General features: G+C 42.9%; 1 protein-coding gene across 1 annotated transcript in view; it reads right to left on the reverse strand.

Moving 5' to 3' along the window:
* Nucleotides 1-2,662: 2,662 nt before the first annotated feature.
* LOC141006940 (ephrin type-B receptor 4a-like) overlaps nucleotides 2,663-15,578 on the reverse strand; it is a 39,806-nt gene continuing 26,890 nt past the window's right edge. The window contains exons 5-17 of the mRNA XM_073479249.1: nucleotides 13,630-13,782; nucleotides 11,834-12,169; nucleotides 11,625-11,749; nucleotides 10,787-10,952; nucleotides 10,329-10,428; nucleotides 9,031-9,095; nucleotides 8,759-8,872; nucleotides 8,113-8,360; nucleotides 7,806-8,021; nucleotides 7,464-7,613; nucleotides 6,606-6,799; nucleotides 5,982-6,140; nucleotides 2,663-5,732 (exon numbers count right to left, since the gene is read on the reverse strand). Coding sequence (XP_073335350.1) covers nucleotides 5,624-5,732; nucleotides 5,982-6,140; nucleotides 6,606-6,799; nucleotides 7,464-7,613; nucleotides 7,806-8,021; nucleotides 8,113-8,360; nucleotides 8,759-8,872; nucleotides 9,031-9,095; nucleotides 10,329-10,428; nucleotides 10,787-10,952; nucleotides 11,625-11,749; nucleotides 11,834-12,169; nucleotides 13,630-13,782 — 2,135 coding nt within the window. The 3' untranslated portion in view covers nucleotides 2,663-5,623. The remainder of the gene's footprint in view (nucleotides 5,733-5,981; nucleotides 6,141-6,605; nucleotides 6,800-7,463; nucleotides 7,614-7,805; nucleotides 8,022-8,112; nucleotides 8,361-8,758; nucleotides 8,873-9,030; nucleotides 9,096-10,328; nucleotides 10,429-10,786; nucleotides 10,953-11,624; nucleotides 11,750-11,833; nucleotides 12,170-13,629; nucleotides 13,783-15,578) is intronic.

Consider the following 15,578-nt stretch of genomic DNA (forward strand, 5'->3'; position numbering starts at 1 on the left):
ACATCATTAGGGTTGGGACTCGATACTTGAATTCGATACTTTCAAATGCACCGACAGTGTTTAATCAGTACTAGCCTGCTGGTACCAACTCATGTTAAATCAATCTGTGCTGAATTTCACTACCTGAGACTACGTCACCCCCGCAGCTTGTTCAAGTCACAGAGATTGATGGCAACGGCGAGCCAAAAGCAGTCACATGTGTGGTTACACTTGTCGAAACTCGACACAGGCAACTCTCGCTGCAGTATTTGTTATGCCTGATGCAAAAGCTCACCAGGGCAACACATCCAACCTGAGGACACAAAATACCTCTAAAAGCTGAAGTGTGCCGTATTTTATAGCCTGAAGGCCAAACTTCCCTATAGCAGCTGCAGCTAACGTTAGCGCGCCTGCAGCCAGCGGCCAAAAAAGTTGAAAGGTGACAATCATAAGGAGTCTGCCCATATTCACAGCTGCAGATGTGTGAAGGGAGAGTTTGTCAACACGCAGGACCGACTCTACAAGCTTTCAGTCTTGGGTTTTTGTGTGAGCGTTCAACAAGCCGTCACTTGCGTAGCTGTTGGCTGTGTAGTCTTCATGATGACGCACTTCCACCGTCTTGTTTGTCTCCATTGACTTCACCTCTCTAATTTTTTACAACTGAATATTGTTGTTATGCACTTTTTGTTATGACAGAGAGGGTGAAATACAGAAAGAGGTACCACTGGGCACCAAAATCCAGGTAACAGGATCGTTTCAAATGAACAATGGACTGTCTTTCACAATGTTGCACTCGTTTGCACACACAGGAATTAACAGTTGTGTACTGAAAACAAAACTTTAGAGAGAGGCACTGCTCTCTCTCTCTCTCTCTCCCTCTGTCACCTCTAATGTCTTCGGAGGCTCTGGAGGGAGCTTTTCCACTGTTAACACTGATGACATCAGGCTGCATCACAAGCTGGAGGTATAGCGTTTGAAAGAAGTGACAGCGTCTAATGAAAGATGTGATTCAGATGCATTCTGGGAATCGTATAGGAGAGGAGTGTTTTTGGAGTTTGACCCTCACCAGAAGTAAAAATTCAGGGTATTTCGTCCTCAGCTGTATCGAATTTCACACTTCTTTCTTTTTTCAATCTCTCTCCTGTGAGTCTCCAAACTTTATAGAGGTGCTACAGTAAAACGCTTGAGTACACCATTAACGCTGCGCATCTGATGCAGGATCACACTTTGATTTTCTCGGCCGTTTACTGCAGCAGACGGGGTGAAACCATTTCAGATTGTCTCTTATCCCTCTGCCTCCCTGCCCTCCCCCCTTGCTTGCAAACACACATGTACCTGTCCCACTGGTTAACCCCCACCCGCCACCACACACTCCACACTTGAATGCACACAGGAATGCGAGGGGAATGACACAATCCACAAAAATGCTAAAACCTGGTCGACCTGGTCCGCTCTCTGCCCAACAGCAGCCCTCGTGAATGGCCATTCAGGCACGCAGACAAAGCCGGGGCTAGATGTGTGCTATACGGCGGGGTCAGAGGTCACGCAAAGCACTGACAGAAGTAGAAACCAGAGATGAATGCTCGGCTCTCTCTTTCAAACGCTGAATCACACCAGCGCGGAGATTCATACGCACCAAAACACACTGCGGGGTTGAAAAAAACATGCTTACAAGAACCGTTACTCATCGTAATTTAGCTCCACTTGCGCGGGTCTGTACTTACGGGCCACACGAGAGCAGTAGAGCAAGAGGAATGAGTCAGTAACACGGAGATAATCAAAGCACATTAATCAATGAACCTAAATGCTTCTTGAAGCCCTGGCAGCTTCGCCTGGTTACGGCAGCTTTGGAGACGGGAGGAGAGAGAGAAAAAAAAATGTAGTATGAGAGTAAGAGTTTAAGCTTATGCTGCGCTATAAGCTGCTCTCAGCCCGGGGCACGGGAGAAGAAAAGAACATCTCTTCGTGATTAAAAGGGCCGAGGACCAGGAAGGGAAACATAGGAGAGGACAAGCGCCGTGCCCTCGAGGGTAAAGACACTCTGGAGAAACAGAAGGAAAGAGGAAAGGCGGCGAGAAAGCAAAGCTGGGAGACGTAGGGGGAGTGAGACTCAATTCACGCCCTCGCAGTCTCCAGTTTCTCTCTCATTATTAAAAAGAGACGACGGGGACAGATGAGAGGAATGTTTGCAACAAGAGCCACAAAGAAGACAGAAAAGCATACCCCATTAGACATTGTACTCGCACATTTTGCGCTGTGATCGCAGACAACTCACACGGCATATTATTTAACCAAAGACAGATGACAAAGAGCAACATGAACAATTTATTTACCTCACGTCTGCAAGCACTGAAATAACAACTCAAAAAATAAAACACACTCCAGAAACATTGTGTTTTAGTGAAAGGGCTGCTGCTTTGTTGTGTGCTGATTTACTTTGAATTTGGGACAGAAGCCATCCGGGTCACCGGGACAGAACAGCACGTCATTGGACCCGACATGGTTAAATCATGTGGCCTTGCGCTTTCAGGTAAGATAGGAACTTCCTGTGAGGTCCACACAGCGACATCCGATTATGTTAGTGCCGTTTTCACGCTCCACTTGAAAAGGGAATGACTTCGATGAGACTGGATATCTAGCGAGGCCATCGGATATGTTAATAAGCTGAAAGATGAGTCCTTGATGGTAAACACTGGTGTGTATCTTTATTATGAATACTGAATACAGATTAGCCTACACACAGGATGGTAATCAAAACATACGTTATCTATTCATTGTTGGTTTTATTGAGATCTTCAATATGAAGACCACACTTCCCACAATGCTTAAAAGGAATCTTTCACTCTTGCATGACAATACCAGAGTTTTTGATGAAGGCCTTACGTCAGTATATGTTAGAAAAGAGTTTGTGTGGTATCGCTGATGTTTCAACCACACTTTCTCAAGCGACTACCACTGTAACTCACTGTGCAGCCATTATCACCGCCATATTTATGGGGTACATTAACCAGACTACAATACAATTTATTATACCCAATTACCACATGTGAATGGATTCTGAATGTGCCAAATTGCACTTTAACCTCTTTAAATCCCAGAATATAAACACAGATGACAGGAAAAAATGCAAATGCCAACTGAAAAATAAAAAAATACAACAAACTCCAAATAATAAAGAAGAAAATCTTTCATAAAAGTGCACGTTGGCACCGAGGTAAAACCATTTGGAAATACTGATATGTATTTTGTATTCCACATAGACGTTTTAGTAGCTGTGTACGCTTCATTTTCCTGCTTCACTGCAGGTCTGTGAGCTACCGAGGGGAAAATTATACACGACCTAAATGTCAAAAAGGCTGGTATTATCCTTCAAGAGGTGCACAGTCTTTGAGCAATACTTTCGACATTTTGAACTCAAGTCTGTTATTCCTCTTCAACAACAGCTTGTAATATTATGCAGGGGGTACTCTGCTAATCAAACAGCAGCTGAGCCGTATTATTAGCATTCCAACCTGAAACCAATGGATACGACTGGCTATGAGCTAGCCTGTTAGCTAGTAGCTGTGCTGAGAAATGCTTTTTGCTTTGAGGCAGAAGCAGAAACACTTGGCAGACTCTTCAACCGGCATCTGATAAAGGAAGATAATACACTAGACTTAAAATGGGAGGGGGGCTGCTCTGCTAATTAACCAGCAGCTCAACAGCATTATTAGCATTCTAACCTGAAAACAATGGATATCGGGGCAACAAGCTAGCCTGTTAGCTGTGCATGGTTTTTCATGCTAAATGTCAAGATTGTTAAGAAGCTATTTTGTGTAGCTTTGGGGCAGAAAGCAGAAACATTTTATTGACCGCACGAAAATCATTGGATAAAAGAAAATAACACTCTTAACATGGAAGGCAAGGGGCTTGCTTTGCTAATCAAACAGCAGTTATTAGCATTCTGCCCTGAAACCAGCTACTGGCTATAAGCTAGCCTGTTAGCGGGTGTATTGTTGATGTTGTGTATTGTGTAATGTTAAGAAACTATTTTTGTGTAGCTTTAGGGCAAAACAAGAAATATTTTACTGACCGCACAACCAGCATTGTGCTATACTAATCAAACAGTAGTTATTTGTATTCTACCCTGAATCCAGCTCCAGGCTACGAGCTAGCCTGTTAGCTGTGGTACTGTTTTTCCATGCGTAATGTTTAGAAACTATTTTCTGTAGTTCTGGGGCAAAAGCATTGACATTTTAAATAACCACACAAAAATCAGATGATTAAATAAAATAACACACTTAACATAGAAGGCAAGGGGCCTGCTCTGCCAATCAAACAGCACTTATTAGCATTCTCCCCTGAAACAGCAACTAGCTACAAGCTAGCCTGTTAGACGGTGTTTTCTTTTGCAAAGCTTTGGAGCAAAATCAGAAGTGTTTTGCCAAATACAGAACTAGTATGATGAAGGAAAATAATACACTCAACTCCAAAATGTCAAAATAACCCTTACCCAAGTACACCTTAGGTACATTTAAATGAGACAAAAATCATTCATGAGAGATTTCTGCTTTATAAAATTTGCATTTTAGTCCACAAAGACAACTGAATGGCACTGGAAGATGGAGAATACAGAATAAGATAATTAAAAATGTATCAGTTATATCAAGAAAAACAAATTTGAGGCCAGATAGCTTCCTTGGTCAATTTCTGCAAAGAAAACCAATTCTACAGTGATCTCTGGTCTCTGAGTCCACTTGGTCCTTGATCAGTCTGACAATATTAAAACTGAGCTGCCAGCAGAAACACAGGCAGTAGAGATAACCAACCACACTCCAAGAGAAGCACATGGAGAATACAAGTCACTCTGAAATGACAAAAGTGCAGATATGTCTCTGTGCCTCTCTTCTCCTCACACGTGAAGCTGGTGAGGGGAGAGCCAGACTGGGGAAGGTGAGAGATGTCTGATTAGGTTGAGAACAGCACTCTCCAAAGTCTGCATTTCACATCACACCTGAGTAAAGAGGAGGTAATGTTGAAATCAAGAGGGGGAGAAAAAATTAAAAAAAGATCCAACAGCAAAAATGTTCGGTCTTGATGTGAAAGGTGTCTGAAGTAATCCAGATGGATTTAATGGAAGACACCCAGGGTGAAAGCAGTTCTCATTCATAATTACACAACGATATGGAAAGTGAAATCCTTGGATTGGCACTGGCCTTTCTTTTGTCTCCTTTGGTGAAGTGACGTTTTATTTTGACAACAAATCAGTCAACTGCCAGTTTTCAAAATGACATGATACTACAGACACTTTGTAAACTCTGATCTCTCTAACATGGTTAAGCACATTTATTGGGTCCTAACCTTGTGTTGAAATAAAAACACTGACAACAAACTGTAAAAATGAGTCCGTCTGCATGTCAGCTTTGTCCTCTGTTCACTGTAGATGACAGAGACTCGCTTTTCTCTGGACATCCGTCTCATCCCGATGGGAAAGTCTCATCTTTAGTCATTTATTTTCTTTATTTTCTCCTAGTCATTGATAAATTCTTCCGATCTCTCTTGGAGTTTGTATTCAAAGTGGGTCCCAGGAGAGGATCCAGAGTGCTCTCAGTACATGGCTGCACCTGTGTGCTGGTGTTCACGTCGAGGTTGGGGGACAGGTGAGCTAGAAGGTCACAGTCGCGGTGCTCTTGTTCTGAAAGGTCATTGTCTGGATGCTGGAAAGGATTTTCCTCTGATGCCCAGCCAGAGTCACTCCCATGTGCAGCAGATCCCTGAAGCAAAGATGAAAAAAATCACTAATTAGACAAGAAAATAATAATTCTTGGGTCTCTGGGCTTCTATAGTCTTTCATACTTAAAAGTTTTAAAGGATTAATTTAGCTTGTTTGCAGCTATCACTGCTAAAGGCTACAAGTCAAGTTCCTTGACCTTGTAGCCAGGAAATATGAATGGAATAGTGAAAATGTTTCTCCAGAGAAAAGTATCAGTTAAGATTAAAAATAACTGGAGATAAGAACTCACTGTGTGGTGATCTGGGCCAGCTGGTCCACTGAGTTGAAGCCAGCCTGCAGAAAACTGTCTTCGTAGCGCTCCATCTTGATGGCCCTCAGCCATTCCCCCACTGAAGCACACGACGAGAGGGCTAAAGGTGCACGCTGGTCCAGCAGGGGGTAGGACGGCCTGGGGGACAGAGTGGACAAACAAAGGGACAACTTACAAACACTGTCATCAATAAAACAGTGAGGCACTTATATATATCCTGCAGCAACATTCCAGTCGACAGGCAGAGGTATAATCTGAGCCTGAGTGACTGACAGGGACAAACAATGGGATTTGTCAGGGGTGGAGTGTCCTCTGCTGTATGCAACCAGCTGACGGGCAGAATGTGGAGGAAGGGAAATGGGCACAGCAGGAGGCTGACAGGTCACAGCAGGATATTAAGGTGGTACATAAGATTGGGCAGTAGGAGGCTAATGTCTATCCTCTGACGGCTGGAAAACCAAACGGACACTAAGAGACAGACGTTTTGAAAGGACAGACATTCTTTCTTTTGTCTGTGCACTCTCAAGCTGCATATTCACTGTCATCGAGACGTTATTGGGGCAGGATTTCTGTCAATCACCGGAAACACAGTTTTACTCTCACCCTGCTCCTTCTTGAGCCACTATTTTCAGCGATGCGGGGTTGCGGATCAGCTTGTCCAGAGCACTGACGAGGTCTGCGAAGCGAGGGCGTGCCGAGCGGTCCTTCTGCCAGCAGTCCAGCATCAGCTGGTGCAGATGGGTGGGGCAGTCAGGGGGCGGGGGCAGCCGGTAGTCCTGCTCTATGGCATTGATTACCTGACAGGAAGAAAAACTATTATTCAAACCTCAATGTTATTAAAATCAATCTCAAGTTGCTAGGAGGGGACAAACAGGAGGAAAAAATAAATAATAAAGAATAGGAAAACAATATAAAATCCTGAACTTAAATTTCCCACTTCATTAGCTGTGTTTCCATCTAATTGTCAAGGAAATGTAAAGCAAACTTTGGAAAATCAACCGCCACTGAGGTATTATTTCATCTCCTCATCCGTCCACATGCACCATGGTTTCACACGTTATGGGAATATCCGGGGAGGACAGTGACAGTGGAAACAGCTTCTTCTCTCAGAATCAGCTGATCACAGTCATATAAGTTACATGTTCACAACGTCAGAACTTAATTGGAAAAGGCGTTCCTCTCTCTCCCATTAACTTGTTTTCAACAAAGTCAAAACCCCCTCAAGTGAGTGTAAAAGCCTTTTTGTGAAATTGAGGGCGTTTGCTGTTTCCATCAACCTTTTACAATCGAGACTTCAAATTGCGCGTAAAGATATTGATGGAAACACAGCTCCTGACTCCTTGGTTCAAACTATTCTTTATTTCAGCACGCAGATGTTAAACTTTGTTTTGGAGAAGCCTGGCTCCGTGCTGTGCCTGATGAAATCCTAAAAATCTAGAATGGGATTTTGCTTAAACTTACATCCTGGTTGCTCATGTCCCAGTACGGCCTCTCTCCAAAAGACATGACCTCCCACATGACGATGCCATAGCTCCAGACATCTGAGGCTGAGGTAAACTTTCTGAAGGCTATCGCCTCTGGTGCTGTCCAGCGGATTGGGATTTTACCTCCCTGCACAGAAAAGAAAACGGTGAGCTCTGCAAAAAACTTCACATAAACATGGTCACACAGGGCTCGGACAAAGATACTGAAGGGGTCTTTGGAAGTGTTTTGGATACAGAAATATATAAATACCATCTGACAGGCAGATATACTGTAGATTATTTTAATTAACACTTTATTCCAAGAGGATTGTCATCTCACCAGAGAGCTGGTGTAGGTTGGGTCAGAGGAGTTCTCCTGTAGGAAGCGTGACAAGCCAAAGTCAGACACTTTGCACACCAGGTTGCTGTTGATCAGGATGTTGCGAGCAGCCAGGTCCCGGTGGACGTAGCTCATCTCTGCCAGGTACTTCATGCCGGAGGCGATGCCGCGCAGCATACCTACCAGCTGGATGGGCGTGAACTGGCTGTCGTTCAGCTGTGGAAGAGAGAAACAGTTTGGTTGGAGAATCAGTGAAGAGTGAGTGACAGAGTGTTTTTAACATGTGTGTTCTCTGTTTCACACTCACCCGTAGAAAAGAGTCCAGAGCTCCGTTCTCCATAAATTCTGTGAGGATCATGACTGGACAGCTGGCCGTGATGATCCCCTCCAGGTGGATGATGTTGGGGTGCTGGAACTGGCCCATGATGGAGGCTTCAGACAGGAAGTCTCGCCTCTGCTTGTCAGTGAAGCCTCCTTTTAGTGTCTTAATTGCTACGTAGTTTTCTTTTTTCCCTGGGATCTTCAGCCGTCCTCGACACACCTCCCCAAACTCTCCTGCCGCACGCACGCAGACACATAAACACACATTAGGGCAGTTTTCTTGAACAGGTGTTTACAACATTAAGCGGACAACAGTGGTCTTCGGTAAACCTAAAGCTTGCCTGCAGCTAGAGGTGCCCTTTGTTTTCAATATGGGCTGCTAACATATTTATCAGTTAATTGCTTTACTTACGAGGCAATATTGAATTTTGTCTGATAAAGACGAATACAGACAATTGTTTTAAATGTCAAACAATCAATTTAACTTTGTAAATGTAGATGTTTTTAACAATGTTGTTTTGAAAGAGAGGAAGATTAAAGAAAAAACCCACGTACATTCAGTCTGTGAGTCTACAGAGAGAGATTTGACCGGCATTACTCGTTTTTGAATAAGGGGAAGAAGAGGGGCTTACCAGCACCGATAACCTCCTCGATCTTGACAAAGGAAACATCAATTTCCTTGGCAAACTCTCGCACTGCCTCATTAGGGTCCTCATAGGTGAAGGGGTCGATATAAACCTTGACCCCTGAAGGGGAAAGACAAACAGAGTCGTGGGAAAGGAAAAGCAGAAATGTTAGCGCACTATGAGCGGCACTGGGCGTTCACATTAAAAAATAATTTTCTTGATGTGAATGAGCAGTTAATCAAAGCTGAGGTTTAATGTGCACGTCCTTCATCTGTTACCTTGGCCGACGAGGTACTGGTTGTTTTTGTCGCTCAGTTCTGGATCCTTTACTCGGCTGTGTCTGCTGCAGGCAGAGAGAGATGGAGATAAATAAAATACGATTAGGATGGAAGTGCAGTTATCTGAAGAATAGTTATTAGACTGTATTTTCTTTTTCAAGCATTCCTAATGCTTTATCAGCCTAATGTGATGCAAATTGATGGTCTTACAATGCGTCTGGTGAAATGCAGTAACTGTATAAAAATAAAGATGCTTCTCTGACTGAAATACACTCTAAAAAAGCATAAACGAGCAAAAAAAAAATCACACATTGTATGACTAAGATGCAAGCAAGCATAGAAAAATATGATAATTTTTTGCCCCCCGTGGGGAAAACTCCATGCACAGAGAGGTCAGAGGTCAGTTCAGCTACAGACCAATACACTCTAGCTAACAGAGATACAGTGCCTTGCAGGACACTCTCTTCCTGCCATCATCCTATTATGTTTTTTGACAAAAAACTCTGCCTGCTCTAGAAAAGGCTTTTGTTGTTCTTAAACAATCCTCAGCGATCTCAGACGCACGACACACGATGGCCTGTGGTAACAGCCTCTATGGTTGTGCTCTTTGACACAAGCAGCTCCATTATAATTCTGCTGGCGCAAACTCATCCCTGCAAGACTGTAACAGCCCTGTAGCTACTGGATCCCTGCCTTCCTCCATTTTTCTCCCTCTCCCACCTCATAAGCCTAAAATAGCAATAATGCACCACCCTCGGTTTAGTGGCAGATCTGGGCCTCAGCCACTGGTTTTTGTGTGTGTGTTTAAGTGTGTGTGTCACAAGGTCACAGCTATTGTTCTCCTGTCCTGTGGAAACAGGGTTGGGACGCCTGCATCCTGTCTCTCCCTGCCCTCTACCTCTATCGTCATCTCTCTCAATCTCACTCACACACTCTCTCCCTTACTCTCTCTGATGGCATCCAACAGTATTTACTCAAACAATGAAGCCCAAGGAAAACGTGCTAATGAGCAGGATAACTTTTAGCTGTGTAAGCAAAAGAAATCATGAGCGTTGCTTTGTGTCTGCCTCACACAGAACAAAAAATGGTGTCGGTAGCAGAGTGCAAATCCACTGTTGATAAGATATGATTTGTATAAACAAAAGAACAAAGTGGTTCAAAGCTGTAAAATTGGGGTCACGGTTGTTATTGGTTTTCGATTTCCCCAGTTTTTTTTTTCCCGTTTCCTGTTATTTTGCCAGCTTCTTCGCATTCCAAATCTTTTTCTTTCCCTTTTTCCCCTCGTCCCCAGTTCTCACCGTATGCAATAGGCGGCCACAAAGACGAAAATGACAAGCAGCAGCATCCCAACAGCGATAAGGATGCCTGGTACCAAGAACTGGGAGGCAGAGTCTTGTCCTGAGAGAGGAGACAAACAAAAGAGACGGCGAAGAAAGAAAAAGGAGGCAGATAGAGAGAGAGTTAGAGTAATGTAATGAAATAAACCATGACAAGGAGGTTTACATTAGTAGTACAGAAAAGAAAGAGAAGGGAAGAAAGAACATGACAGGAATCTATAATATCAAAGAGGCTTGATACAAGGACACCAACTCAATACAAGGACATCGGCAACAAAGTCATAACAAGAAACTGATTGTGCAGGAAAGAATCTGCGAAACCTTCCCAATGGAAATGAAAAAAGAAAATGTGTGAAAAAAAAAAAAACACTAATCCGTGTGAAACTCCCACCTCATGAGCAAATGGAGCCTTTTCTTACCATCAGGAAGCGTGCGGAAGACAGCTGCAGGACTGAAGCTGCCATACCCGGCCATGGTGCGCGCCCGGACCTGCACTTCGTACTGAGTGGCTCTACGGAGGTCTGTCAGCACAGCCTGGTTTCTGTTACTCTCTGCGTAGTGGCACTGATCTTCACTACGCCGCTCCTACAGCACGAAAACATGAATTAGCTGGACTGGAAGAGAGTTAAACAGGAAAATCTAAAAAGACTCAATTAAATTACATTTCACAATCTTACTCAGAAGCATTTTAACTGTTATGTTTTGAGATTTCTTTCTTTCACACAATAGCGTCTCCGTCTCAGCTGTATGATGGTGCGTCTGAGTCTGTGTTTTGTTTTAGTCGGAGCAAAAACACAAACGTAGCCACAGAAATGTGAAGTACACACCCTTGTGTACTGTACACTGTCTCAACAGTTGTCACATGCAACACATGCTGCAAAATAAGTTGTCAAAAGTATCAATACTTTGATACGTTTTCAATATCAAGTGTTTAAAACAATATGCAATCTATATTCGATAGTATTGAGCCCATTAATACAGAAAAACAAACAGATTTTCAGCTCAAGGCTGCACAGATATTAATATTAATACAAATGTGTTGGTATGCGGTCAATGACATTTCTGTATAAACACTTTGCGCAGATTGTTAGTCAGTATAGATGACCTGCAGGCAACAGACACTTTAACTGCCAAGTTTACATTTCCTTTATTGTGACTTTTCTAATGCAGTGTCATCATGAAACATGAATCTGGAACCCTGAATGGTATGTGACCTTTAAGGCTGACAGTTGAGAGATGTTGTCATGGAGCGCTCACCTTCTCACAGTAGCGTAGCTGGTACTGCAGGATGGTGTAGTGTGGCTGAGCTGGGACTGACCAGTGCAGAGTCAGACTGCTTTCTGTGGAGTCACTCTTCCGAATGACAGACACCAGCGATGGCACTGCACAGATGGGAGAAGAATTATAAATACCACAGGATATTCAGACTATTTATACCATTGTACCTCTTCCTCTCCGCCTCTCACCGTCATGGATTGTGGTGATGTTGACACTTTCGCCGGCAGGTTCCTTGCCGCTGAGCTCGGACACTCCGTTGAGCGTCTGGATTGTGAAGGCGTACGTGGTGTGAGGCAGCAGGCCCCACACCTCCACCCTACGACCCAGCAGGCCGTGCTGCTGGGGCCGGTAGCTGACGCTGTCTCCACAGGAGAGGCATGGCCCTTTGGCTGACCTGCACACAGAGCACCTGACGGAGTAGGTCAGGTCTGTTCTGCCGCCATTGTCCAGGGGTTCATTCCACTCCAGACTGAGCGTGGTGTCGTTGATCTCGGTGACGATGCTGCGCGGGGCCGAAGGAGGTCCTACAGAAATAAGAAAAGGCCAAAGTTTTCACTACACTGGACACTAATTTGAGATTCTTCTTCTTCTCTTTTCCACTTTTTGTTGCAACTACATAGCTTTCGAAAAGCACCAGTAGTCATCCACCAAATTTTGTCACATTATTCGGTGGAAAAAGTCATCATAGTTTAATTTGTAGGTATCGGTAAGACTGATGCAATCATAGTGTATAAAATTTCTCTATCAACTCAAATTATTATCTCTGCCGTGTTATTTTACTGCTGCTTTACCTTTCCATGACCCACACAGATCATTTATTTAGATTTTTCCATGAAGTCATTTTATTCAGTCTGCACATGAAGTCACGAAGCAGAAAAATGGTCCCGCAATGGCTTTGCATCACAGCAGGAGCATATGTGTTGCAGAATTTAACTGGTGCAATTACATTTGTCTAAAACTGGATGATAATGATCACCGTCTGAAAATTGTAAGAAGATAGCTATTGCCTCAAGCCAAGCATAACTAAACAGCAATAGCACTCAGCCACTGCGAATGAGTTTCTGTTCCTGCCAAGGAGACACAGCTTTGTCACTGAGCCTGCAGCTAACTTAAGTGCTAATAGTGTTCTCATTGGAAACCCAAATGGGGCAACATCATAGACATTCTGGGTGCGAATGCATACTGCAGTCAACGTTTGGGAATCTTTTAGAGGCGATACATTTTATGGCTTTACAATCAGAATGCACTTTGTTAAAATCACCGAGGCTGTCACAGTAATGTAAAACACTTATTTTCAGGGGAAAAGGTCCGCGTGATTTACAGATAGCAGGGCTGGTTTGCAATTTCACAAACAAATTGAAAATATAGGTGATGAGCAGAATTGCACTGGCTATCTAGTACAAAAAAAAAAGAATATATAATAGGAATGTCCTAATTACGTGATTATAATTAAGATAAAGCTTTTGTAATTAAAGTTATCAGCAATAATAATAAAACTGGTAAATTCTAGTTGGTGTTGATGTTACACCTGCAGGGAACAGGAACTGTCAACAGCCGACTCTATGTCACATTGTTTCACGTTCTCTTGGCGGCCTTTGCAAAAGAGTGCACCTAATTAAAAAGTCCCTCCCATTCACACAACCAACATGTGGCTGAATTGAAATTCCTGAATCTGCATTGGAGGTGTCACTTGAGACCATCAATGCCTTTTCCTCTTTGGAGTGAGAGCCCTACCCCCAAACAACCTGTCACAAAAGACATGCATCTCAATGCCCAGCAGTGGGACAATGGACACAAAGGCAGATTAGAGGAGTCTGGCTAAATGACACCAGAGGGAAAGAGAAATAGCACCAGAGACGGTAAAAACAAAATGAAGAAGTGAAGGGGGGAGGTAAAGAGTGAAAACAAGCAAATGGATGCTTGTGTTGCTTAGCACCTTTTATATTTGCAAGTGAATCTCTGCATGAGTTTTCCGCATACTCACTAGTGCACGGGATGTCTGGAGAGTCTGATTCCGCACGTAGGTATCCAGAGCGACACGCACACACGGACGCCCCCCTGATGGTGGCGTGGCTGAATCCTGGACAGCCTGTGCACTGTCCCTCTGTGCTCGACTTGAACTGGCCCACAGGACAAGCTGAGGAGGACAGGAGGGGGAAACAAATGAAGCAAATTATCACAAGTTCTGATTCTGGGCATGACCTGAAAATACTGAAGAACATTCACACCCACTGTGTCCCAGACAGACCTGGGTCAAACTGAATTTGCAAACACTTTTGTGTCTTTTTGTCAGGGTACTCGGGTGCCAGATGGTTGCAGATTGACAGACAGAACCATGTAATGAGAGCTATAAACTGAAGACAATCACAGTAATGAATTTGGTAGTAAAGGTCCATTTAGTGAGCATCCTGTCTGTCATTGGCCTGCTGCTTATCATTGAATTTATCTAAATAACAAGAGCAAACATGTGGGACTGCTTACAAAGAACTGCCTCTGCTTATTGATCCAAATATTGTTCCAAGTCTTCTCACAAAAAAACAAAAAACAGTGAGGTGAGTGTGAAAGGATTAGTTGACTGACGGAAAATCAATTGACAACAATTTTGCTAATCCATTAGAGCAAAGAAATGCAAAACATTCTCTGGTTGCAGCTTTTCAAATGTGAGGATTTACTGCTTTTCTGTTTTATATCACTGAATATGTGTCTCTGACATTTAAAGGTTAACTGCACCAATTTGAAAAGCAGTCCTCTGGTCGAGCATTGTTCTCCTATAACACTGTTGGACTCGTGGACAGTTTCAAAACAAATGATAAAAAAGGATTCATCAGAACCAGAGATATCAACTTTTTTATTCCTAATATTCTTCATTCCTTTTAAAATCTAAAATCATTACCCACAGTGCAACTTAGCCACTGAGTGACATCACTGAAGGAAATGTATCAGATCACATACAGCTTCCTCTGGAGCCACAAAAGGCTTTATACTTGTTTATACTATAGACCTGTAAACACACTTTAATGTGTAAGATTCATGGACTTACACTTAACTTGATTAAAAAATAAAATTAAAAATTTAAATAAAACAACATTCATTTTAATTGAAAAGTATAACAGTCACTGGTTGCAGCCCTACGAATGCATTCTTCTTGATACACACCGGATTCAACACATCGACACTTCTAGAGACCATTGTGACGCCACTCACAGTGACTAAAACCTGTAGCGTTTTTCAATATTTTTTCCAGTGTAGCGGTTGAAATGCAGCTACTGAGTGAGAGAAAATAAAACAATAAACTTTCACACCAAGTGGAGCATTGTTACAGCCAAAACTAATTTCTGCAGGGTCAACACACTCTGGACGATTCTTCTCCCACTGACATTTTGCCAGCGGGAAATCCCCCACGTGTGAAAATGTATCACTGAGTGCGGCTGCATATCACACATGTTCAAGGTTGGTAAAATATATAATTTATAAAAAAAAAAAGCAAGCGGCTGTCAGAAGAAGGAATTATGAGTGTTTTTGAGCTCTTATTTCCCTACAAGATAACACAAGTGACACCTCAAGCAACAGCCTGCTACTGTTTCTCAGTGAACAGCGTTTTTTAAAATCCAACCAGCTGTAAGAATATTTTTCGAGGGTCTGGAATAAATAATGATATCAAAATACTGCTGAAACCTTTCATTATAACCTTTATTGATGTTAGTCATTTCTGGAGTTTGTTGACAGCTGCTAAAATTACGTCGTAGCTTAAAAACTATTTGGGAATATTCAGGGTGTCTCTATTACACAACATTTGTAAAGCTATACTTGCACAGGAGGAAACACACCCCTCCCATGGTGCAGTATTTATAGCCTGCTAGAGCTTCACTTCAAAGACGTGGTTTAAATATTCTAATGATGCTCATCTATAACACTAAATCAACTTGAGGGGAT

This window comes from Pagrus major, chromosome 13, assembly GCF_040436345.1.
Source record: "Pagrus major chromosome 13, Pma_NU_1.0".
NCBI classification, from domain to species: Eukaryota; Metazoa; Chordata; class Actinopteri; order Spariformes; family Sparidae; genus Pagrus; species Pagrus major.